The following is a 9948-nucleotide window of genomic DNA, read 5'->3' on the forward strand; positions in this document are numbered from 1 at the left end:
TGGGTTCAACTGACATCATTGGAGACTGCTAAAATTTACGTGCCCTAGGTCCGATTAAGGTGTTCCTGTTGAACCGATCATCGACCCAAGTGAGCTTCCCGGTTGGCCATATAACGTTGTAACAAAAGAGAAAGAGCAGAAGAAAGTCGAGACAAGGGGAAGAAGCGCCTGGTAGCCATGAATCTGATGCTAAGTTGAACACATTCAAGGGTTTCTCACCTACTGAAGCTTCTCAAGTCGAACACAAGGTAAAATCTCAAGCTTCTCAAGTTATATGTAATGTTTTTATCCCCTTCTTTCATCTTGCGAACATTTTCTCTACTTTTTATCCCAAACTTTCACCTTGTTCTCAAGGTGAAGAAAGGATTAGCTAACCGTGTATACATAATGACAGTTGCCTAAGAAAAGAGTCGAAAAATCCCTCAAAATACTCTTAATCTAACTCCCCTGTGAGATGTTTCTCTTCAGGTTCTTCGAACCCTGGTCTGGTAGAACATAATTTTTTATGTTTTCTAATTGTACTTATGAAATTATGAAATCATGTTGTATCTTTCATTTCGATTGGGTGTATGTATGGACGATTTGTAATAGGGATTGAGATTATGAAATCATGGTTGAAGCATTCATTAAACCCTAAATGTAGATGTCTGAGTCTAGATTTATTTTTTAACTGTTGAGAAATTCTGCAAGGACACTTGATCTTCTTAAGAACATAGAAAAAAGTTCTAAGTTGTTTCACTTAATTAGTCAAAAAGCATCTTATTCTGGAACCAAAAGACTAGTTAGAGCATATTAAACATTGAAAGTGTATGTATTTATGAAATCAGCCATTGATTCATTTTGCATTTTGATCATCACACAACCTCTTTGATAGAAACCAAAATCCAATAATAGATAAATGAAACTCAAATATGAGATATATAGATCTAGGAAGCTATTTGATTACTAAATGGAAATAAGAACAAATCAGAAAGGAAATCCAAATAATTATCCTCCTGCCCTAATCAGAAAAGTTCTCTCAAGAGAAACTTCCTGCACAAAGACCAAGTCGATAATCAAAGTTACAAAATACTAAATGATTCAATACTCTTAAGAATTAAAAATCTATAAAAAGCTTGCCTGTTTGTTTAAAGCATCCAAAGTTTCTTCATTGAGGTCATTACCAGCAGTGATTCCAGTCTTTCCAAACCTTGGAACTCCAAATTCCATTCCAATTATTTCAAAGAACTTTCTTTTGTCACATGAAAGATAAGCAAGATCACCAAAATCCAACCGAATTCCCTTTGCTTTATACCTATACAAATAAATACATCAATTAACATATTAATTATTATCATTAAAGTTTAAACCTTGTGTATCATAAAATAGAAAAAGACAATAATACCCTAGATCATTTAGTGCTAGAAGAACAACACAGAAGTTAGGAACACCACTCTTCATCACTGTGTGTGAAGGTTGGATCTTCCAAAAAAAATCACGTATTAAAAACCCACCCAACAATCTTTCTCCGAACTGGGTATCAACTATCAGGTTAGAGCTGCTACTCTCCACCAATACCAGCAACCATTGCAATCATCAAGGTGCGTTCATTGGAGAGTCCACCAATACCAGCAACCATTGCAATCTTTCTCCGAACTGGGTATCAACTATCAGGAGGGAATGATGTGGAAGAAGGGAATGATGTGGAAGAAGTACTGATTGGGATAGAAAAGAAGATTAAAAAGGAGAAACAAAATGTGACCGTTCAGAGAAGGTGGACCAGAGCACAGATGAAGACAAGGATAAGGATTGAGAACAGTAGTATTTTGAAAATGACTGCAATGATGGCTGATGGACAAGTTACAAAGGTTGATTCTATAAGAGTGCAGAGTGAGAATGATCTTTTTGGGTACGATAGTTACACGTACTTAACTTGGGATGATTTTGAAGCAGTTCTTACAATGGATGAGCTGACAGGTGCTGTTATTGTGTCTTATATGATGTAAGTGCAAGAAATTTAATTTAAATAACAATGTGTCTTAAAAAAATGTTTAATGAATTTAGTGTTTGTATGATAACAGGGTGTTGTTTAACAAATTGAAGTATGGCTCCCCAGAAAGAGACCATGGAATTTGCTTTGTGAACCCGGCAGTAATCTCACCAAGTACGCGTAAAGGGAAATCTAAGAATGTTGACGATGCAAGCAGAGGTTTAGCAGATCGATTGTCTAAAAGAAAGGGCAATGACATCATCTTTATGCCCTACAATCCTGGGTATTGTTATTTGACATTTTATTTTTAAAATGACTGCAATTATGTTATTTGACATTTTATTTTTTTTTGTGGTTTTTGTAGAAGACATTGGGTATTGGGTGTACTAGACATGAAATCGGATACTTGCTATTATCTTGATTCCTTGAGCTCTGGCAATTTCAATATGCAGTTGAAGCAAATTGTTGATTCGTAAGTAATATAAATTATCAAAACACTTGATGTGAGTACAATAAACGCATATTTGTTAATGTTTTTTTTATAGGGCAATGGTTTTGTACACTACACAAAGTGGATCCAACAAAAGGGTTAAACTAAATTGGGTTAATGTTACGGTCAGCACTTAATTCCTTATTGAAATTGTAGTTTTAACTTTATTTTTTGGATCCATTGAAATGATCATTTTATATGTAACTTTGTAGTGTCCAGTTCAGCCCGGATCTACCGAATGTGGCTACTACATGCTAAGGTTCATGAAGGAGATAGTGGAAGAAGGAATTGAAGTGTTGGTCAAAGACAATGTAAGGATATAGCATTCTACTTTCATTACTATAATTTATGGCATCCTTACTGTTACAGAATATTTTAATATGCTATTTTTTATTAATAAAAACAATATGCAAATGTTTTCACAGATCGGGGATGGCAAAGCTGAGTACACAACTGCTGATATCGATGAGATACGTGAAGAATGGTCAACGTTTGTTACAGGCTTCATTTATCGATGACATGTATGGTCTTTTGACAATGTATCCGCAAAACAATGTTATGGTTAACCACTAATGCTAGGTATGGTCTTTTGACATGTGTAATGTTAGGTAGTCTTTTGAGACACATGTACAATTTTTTGCTAACTTTTAGTAATGTTACTTAAGGTAACATGTAGTTACAACTTAGGTAATTCAACATATATGTAAAGTTTTGGTATATTTGACGTTTAGATGAAATGAATGTTTTGGTATATTTGTCATTTATTATGTGTATTCACGTTGTAAATGTGTGTTGTAAATGCACGTCGTAAAAACGTCGTAAAGGCGCGTAGTAAAAACGAGAGACGTAAGGTTACGACATGCATTTGAGCGTCGTCTTTGTTTATGACATGGCCTTCCTTGACGCGCATTGCGTATCATAAGAGCGCGTCGTCTCTAGACGACGCGCATTGAGACGACGCGCATTTGAGCGTCATCTTTGTTTATGACATGGCCTTCCTTGACGCGCATTGCGTATCATAAAAGCGCGTCGTCTATAGATGACGCGCACTTGCACGTCGTCTATCTTTATGACATGGCCTTCCTTGACGCCCATTGCGTATCATCAGGGCGCGTCGTCTCTAGATGACGCGCATTTGCACGTCGTCTATCTTTATGACATAGCCTTCCTTGACGCGTATTGCGTATCATAAGAGAGCGTCGTAAATGCGCGTCGTAAATGCGCGTCGTAAATGCGCGTCGTCTCTAGACGACGCGCATATGCGCGTCGTCTATCTTTATGACATGGCCTTCCTTGACACGCATTTGCGCGTCGTCTGTGCCTTTTACGACGCGCAATGAGCGTCGTAAAAGGCCTTTTTTCTAGTAGTGTCGGTTGAAATCAAAAGGCATAAAAAATCAAAGGGTTGTGTCTACATTTATCGGAAAACAATGATTAGCGAGGAAGAAAGTATGACTTGTTCGTGATAAGGATACCGACGTATGTGTGTGAAAAGCGGGTGAGAATGATTCGTCAAAGCAGGTAGCTTTGAATTCAGTTCGTTTGGTAAATTGAAAGAAAACGGTGGAGCGAGTGGCTATGTTTTCTTAGTCGGTGGAGATGCCTCTTTGAGCAAAGGTGATCGAAACAAAGGAAGAGAATTGAGAAACAACACTGTGTGAACATTATGGCGGTGAAAGTTCAAATCGGATGGCTTTGGATCTGGCCAGGGAGAGATTGTGAATCCAGGAAAAATCGAGATTGTAATGAACGTATCCAACAAGATGTCATGGTACATGTTACGTATGTTGTGAACAATCAAAAGGTATAGAAGACTTTGGATGCTACCGAGATGGAGGTCGGGTGTCCGGGAAAAGTCGGGATGGCTCGGGAAGATGGTGAACAAAGGTTGTGAATGTGGTGGTGTTCGTCGGTGGTTAATAGCGGAGAAACACAATTGTAAGGGATATGTGTGGACAAACCGATTAAGGGGGTGATTGTTGGATTAATCGGTTAGTTAATAAAGAAAATTTTATTATATTATGATAACTTTGATTTTAGAATGTTGTTTTTCCTAGTATTAGTATTAGATGAGGATTCTATTTTTTTAGTATAAATAATGTTAAGGTTTAGGATGTTTAAATTGACTTTTCCAACAATAAAGTTCATAAGGTAATTCTTCATTCTTGTTTTTTTTTTCTTCTTTGTTCAGTTCATACCTTAGGCATCAAGGTAAAAGCAGGTGGTATACCTACAATCTAAACGTTAGTTGAAACACTTTTTAGATTCATAGTTTTCTGTTTAAAATAAAAACTTTAAGTTCGTAAACAAAGTTTTTTCTTTAATTTGAGTTTTTTGTTTAAAATATAATAGCTCCTGAAAATTCTAAAAATGCTTGCGACCGAACACGCCTATAATCTTGTTGAATCGATAGAATTATGATTACGGGATCAATTACACTTATTATATCTTGCTACTAAAAGTTTTATTATATTTAAAAAAAAAGGTGTTCAAGACATATATATATATATATACAATGGATCTAATAAATATCAAACGTAACAATGATGAAGCCTTATTATCAATATCCTAAAAGAAAAATCAATTGATTTCTAATTTTTATATTAGAGTTTTAAACAACTTTACCAATAATCGATAACGGATAGTAGCGCGTGGTTGACAAAAGATAACGCACCAAAACAATCTTTTTGAATAATGTAAGAAGTGAGAAAAAGATTGATTATTTGATTATACTGAACTTCTCTTTCTCAAGGTGTAATGAACAGACAAATAGACACTGCGTAAAATAGGACGAACCCCACACCCCCACACAATTCCATAATTTAAAACCAACGTTTGGGACCTTTCGCCATGAAAACCCATGGGCCCCACAGGCCGGCCACACAGATATGATTCGACCACATTTCCATTTTCCACACTGTTGTTGAAGAACAAGAACAACACAGAAGAAAAAGAAGCCACCCTTCTCAACTGATGTTAGAATCAGAATAAAAAAACAAAACAAAAAACAAAAACAAAAATTCAAAGAGAGAGAAAAGTTGGTGGTGGGTAGAGAGAGAAAGTTGAAAAAGTTAGATGAAAAAGGGGGGTGAAGAAGGAGAAGAAAAAGGTGGGGGAGAGGAGGAGGAGGAGCCACCACCCAAAAAGCAACAAAATTTAGGGGAAAAATTAAGGAGAATAGCAGGCAAAAGAGGCGGACAATTCACCCCTGTTTTGCCCTTCCCTGTTCAAATCAGCAACGGTGGTGCGCAAGATAGCGTCGGCGGTGCGCAAGATAGAGAGTTGGCAGTAGAGGAGGAAGAAAACCCTGGTTTGAGTCTCACAGTTTCTTTGCCTCCTTCTGCTTCTGCTAGAAAGCTTGCTGCCACTTTTTGGGAGCTTCACCAGTACAGACTTCCTTTTGCTAAAATGCACAACGGTGGTGGAGGCGGAGGGAACAGGAGGAACCACCGGTATCAGCAGCTCCAACACCATCACCATCATCACCTCCGGCATCATCTTCTCGAGGATAACCATGATCCTTCCCCTGCTTCCCCTGATCTGGTAAAAATCATTTCTCTATGCTTTACCTCTTAAAATCTTGATTGTCGTGATTCTATGACGCTTCTTTCTATCTTGTTAATGGATCTGATATGCAAACTTTGTTGATTTACTTGATCCATCGATGGATTTTCTAAATTCTTGATTACGATGTGTCATGGATGGTGGGGATCATTCCCTTTAATGATAATTGAAGTGTCTTTTCCTTATTTCAGAATTCTTCGGATCACATTTATTCCCATTTCAATTATGAATTTTGCCATTTAGGTTATCGACATAAGTTAGAAGCTTTTAATACCTTAACATTTCACAGAAAAAAAAAAAAATTACTTTCGGTACCTTTTGACAACTGAGACTCCCAGAATCCTAACCAAAATCGGAACACTCTTGTTTGTTAACTGGTGGCGCCGCCCTAACGGGGTGGTGGCCGGAGCTTGCTCTAGGTTTTCTCGATCATTTGTTTCACCAGAATTAATACTATCAATATGATTTACAATGAATGCAGGGGAGTGCTAGTACTCTGAGAAGACACGTGGCGGCATCACTGATGCAACATCACCGAACGACTCAAAGAAATCAAACCGCCATTAGAGCAGTCTCACCTGCAAGTTATGGAAGTAGTTCAATGGAGGTCGCACCTTACAATCCAGCTGTCACTCCCACAAGTTCTATAGAATTCAAAGGAGGAAACGGAGAAACAAATTACAATCTCAAAACATCCACCGAGCTTCTTAAAGTTTTAAATCGAATTTGGACTCTTGAAGAACAACACACAACAAACGTAAACCTAGTTCGCGCTTTAAAACGCGAACTAGACCTGTCACGGGCCAAAATCAAAGAACTGGCCCGGGAGAGACAGTCTGATCGCCATGAAATTCAACATCTTATGAATCAAATTTCACAAGATAAACAAGGTCAGTCCGTGAGAGACGAGCTTGAAGATGAAAGAAAATTACGAAAACGGTCGGAGACACTTCATAGGAAATTGGCTCGGGAGCTTTACGAGACGAAAACGACCCTCGCAAACGCGTTACGTGACTTAGAAAACGAGAGACGATCAAGGGTAATTTTGGAAGATCTCTGCGACGAATTCGCTTGGGGGATTAAAAACTATGAACAAGAATTGCATAATTTTAAGCATATAAACCCCGATAAAAGAGCGGTGCGTGACGGTTTGATTCTCCATATATCCGAATCTTGGCTCGATGAGCGAATGCAAACAAATCAAGAAAAAACTACGAAAAAAAACTCGGTAGTTGAAAAGTTAAGTTCAGAAATCGAAACTTTCCTTGATGCGAAACGAAACGGTGCACGGGGGTCGGGATCGGCAGTGGGACCCACGGCTCGAAGGCGGCATTCGCTTGAGTCGATCGCGTTGAATTTGGCGGCTAGTGCTCCTCCTGATGATGGTGATGATGGTTCTTCAGATGGTGGTGATTCACCTTGTTTTGAGCTCGATAAACCGGTTGCCCGTGGGAAGGGCGAAATCGTAAATTCAACTATGAAACCGGATCACGGTAAGAAGAAACTTGCGACCCAAGTAACCGGAAAGGGTCGTGATTCTTCTAGCTTGCAGGTGAAGTTTGAAGAACAAATGGCTCAGGCGATATTAGGTCAAGAAGAGACAAAAATAAAAACCGAAGAGGAAAACCATGTAGAAATAACCGAAGAGGTAGGTTTGAACTCGAAATACTTGGATAGTTTACTAAAAAATCACTATTTGCAAACGGGAAATGACTTAGATGCCCCTGGTAGTAAACCCGTATGGGAAAGTCATCCAAGTCCCGTTCGAGGATGGACCACGAAGCTACCCATAGAAGATCTTGAGATTTCCGAGTCAAAGTCAAAAGTCACACCCGAGTCAAAGGACCAAACAAGCTTAAAGTCAAAGCTACTCGAAGCACGAACGCGGGGTCAAAGATCAGGCACTCGGGTTAAATCTAACAAGATCTCATTCTAAACGTATTATTTGTTTCTTTTTCTTTCTTCGTGTGCATAATCTACATATCATTGTAACATGTTTTTCCAGTTTTCAATACCATAATATGCTTATATTCCTTACAAAATTGTCAAAACAATCAAATAAACAAAGATTTATGAACATTAAGCGATCTTGAAAATATACGAGACTACGCCTTGTTTTGGATTGGATTTGATTATTGTCATTGTTCTTTCATCCAAATCAATCACAGCCGTACATAAGGTGTAAAGGGTTGGACCTAAAAACATGCATGCAATTAGAAAACAAGAACATAGAATTTTCATTTTATGCATTGAAACATGTTTAAATGTTGTACCTTGCATATAGATAGGATACTCTTGATCACCCGAGTCTCCAAGGAGTGAAAGAAGGTCAACCTTTGACTTTTTGGGAAGCAAAGCTGCTCGGTTTTGTCTGCTTATTGAGTTCTGATCGTGTACCTGGTTTACTTGAAGATGAATGTACATATTGGCATGGAAGAAAGGGGTTGACCCGATTTCATGAACTGAAATTCGTTGACTTGATGCAGTCTCAACGTTCAGGATCTTTCTTAAGTTTACATCTAACAAATTATAGCTGTGTCCGATTGAAACTTGTGATGAACGAATCCTCTGTCAAAAAGCCTTGATATAGTCAAAACACACCAGAAAAAAGTTAACTTGATCTAAAGAAACCTGAAACTTACACTAATTGCATCATCGATGCTTGTAGCTTCAAGAAGGTCTCTAGAAATGAAGTTCCGGCCAATCCCACCTGCTACAATCTCTGAATCGGTTGGTGGTACTGAGTTTAGTGTAAATGCCTACACAAAAAGTGCCATTTTTATCAGCTTTGAATCCATGTTTTTGCGTTTGTGACAATGTATAAGTGAGAGGGTGAGTAATTCAGTACCAGACCATGGTTATTGAAACCAAATGCGCAGCTTGGGAGCTCGCCTGCGTATGTGTAAGCTGTGTAAGATAATCCATTAGATAGTGTTGCTTTAATCAGATATCTGCAATGGTCATAAAATTGGGGATCGATAATCGAGCAAAAGATGAACAGTTACAAGGATTTATAGAGTTTGAGGTTACGTATGGCCGACAAGAGCGACATTAGCATCTTCGTTATGAGCTGCAACAGCCATTGTATCACTAACAACAAGAATATCTGAACAGTCATCAATCGTCTCTTCATCTTCAATTTTTTCTGACTTTGGGATGAACGGGAGAATCTCTTTCCGGAAGTTTAAAATCATAATCTGACACACGCAACATAATCGCTCGTTTTGTAATCGGAATTGGGGAAATTGAAAATGTATTAGATGAATCTGCGTACATGAAGAAAAGGGACTCCAGATCCATTTGCGATTCCTCGCATTTCATTCCAGTAATCTGGGAACTTGGTGGAATTGTTGTGGGAGAGAGAATGGAGTAGGGACTGTGCTTGTGGGGTTTGAGAGAAAGGGAGAAGTTGGTGGTTGAATATGGAGTCCGTGGAGAGTCTGCTTCTTATGAGGTTGGAGAAATGGTTGCCAATGGAGAAACCCATTTGGTAGGAATCTTCACAGGGACCGAATTCATAAATCTCCAAGCTCTTCTCGGCTTCCATGGCTGTTCCTGACCTTATCTTTATTTAATACACAATGGCAACATAATCTGATAATCGCCCCTTTAGAAAAAGTATATGCCTGAGTTTGAGTGAATTGCAAAAATCATCCCCTCACCTTTCTCTTCAAGCGTTTACTTTTATTTTTGTGAGGACCGGTTTTCCAAGTATGCCCATAAACAAGCCTATTAAAATCTAGAGGCCCAACATTTTATTAGCCTTTTAATTTGCGCAGGTTTACTTTTTAGCTCAAATGGTATTAGGTTATGAATCAACGAAAGAAAGCAACAACACAAGCACGAATCTGAAAATTTTGGGAAAAAATAACGCTTAGGTTCCTTCAATATCGCAAACAGTGATTATGATTTAAACATGTGAATA

The 9948-nt window shown here is 38.2% G+C and overlaps 3 protein-coding genes across 3 annotated transcripts; 2 read left to right on the forward strand and 1 right to left on the reverse strand.

The window, feature by feature from the left end:
* Positions 1-1811: 1811 nt before the first annotated feature.
* Positions 1812-2977, forward strand: LOC128132723 (uncharacterized). The gene is made up of 6 exons (XM_052769642.1): positions 1812-1981; positions 2061-2252; positions 2334-2441; positions 2515-2584; positions 2672-2770; positions 2885-2977. Exons 1-6 carry the CDS (start codon positions 1812-1814, stop codon positions 2975-2977), a joined length of 732 nt encoding a protein of 243 aa, XP_052625602.1.
* Positions 2978-5240: 2263 nt separating this feature from the next.
* On the forward strand, positions 5241-8065 carry LOC111886528 (uncharacterized protein At5g41620). Its single transcript, XM_023882784.3, has 2 exons — positions 5241-6002; positions 6505-8065. The coding sequence occupies exons 1-2, from the start codon at positions 5535-5537 to the stop codon at positions 7957-7959; spliced, it is 1923 nt and encodes a 640-aa protein (XP_023738552.1). The 5' UTR covers positions 5241-5534; the 3' UTR covers positions 7960-8065.
* On the reverse strand, positions 8005-9694 carry LOC111886529 (uncharacterized). The gene is made up of 6 exons (XM_023882785.3): positions 9298-9694; positions 9054-9220; positions 8872-8974; positions 8666-8782; positions 8297-8591; positions 8005-8218 (listed from the first exon to the last, which is right to left on the reverse strand). The coding sequence occupies exons 1-6, from the start codon at positions 9568-9570 to the stop codon at positions 8103-8105; spliced, it is 1071 nt and encodes a 356-aa protein (XP_023738553.1). The 5' UTR covers positions 9571-9694; the 3' UTR covers positions 8005-8102.
* Positions 9695-9948: the final 254 nt, after the last annotated feature.

Source organism: Lactuca sativa, chromosome 3 (assembly GCF_002870075.4).
Source record: "Lactuca sativa cultivar Salinas chromosome 3, Lsat_Salinas_v11, whole genome shotgun sequence".
Taxonomy (NCBI): Eukaryota; Viridiplantae; Streptophyta; class Magnoliopsida; order Asterales; family Asteraceae; genus Lactuca; species Lactuca sativa.

Coding starts and splice junctions, on each gene's coding strand:
- LOC111886529 (XM_023882785.3), bottom strand. CDS start 9,570: ATGGAAGCCGAGAAGAGCTTGGAGATTTATGAATTCGGTCCCTGTGAA. Junction 8,975..9,053: donor GTCGCTCTTGTCGGCCATAC/GTAACCTCAAAC, acceptor TGACCATTGCAG/ATATCTGATTAAAGCAACAC. Junction 8,219..8,296: donor GTATCCTATCTATATGCAAG/GTACAACATTTA, acceptor GCATGTTTTTAG/GTCCAACCCTTTACACCTTA.
- LOC128132723 (XM_052769642.1), top strand. CDS start 1,812: ATGACTGCAATGATGGCTGATGGACAAGTTACAAAGGTTGATTCTATA. Junction 2,253..2,333: donor TTTATGCCCTACAATCCTGG/GTATTGTTATTT, acceptor TGGTTTTTGTAG/AAGACATTGGGTATTGGGTG. Junction 2,771..2,884: donor AAGTGTTGGTCAAAGACAAT/GTAAGGATATAG, acceptor ATGTTTTCACAG/ATCGGGGATGGCAAAGCTGA.
- LOC111886528 (XM_023882784.3), top strand. CDS start 5,535: ATGAAAAAGGGGGGTGAAGAAGGAGAAGAAAAAGGTGGGGGAGAGGAG. Junction 6,003..6,504: donor CCCCTGCTTCCCCTGATCTG/GTAAAAATCATT, acceptor CAATGAATGCAG/GGGAGTGCTAGTACTCTGAG.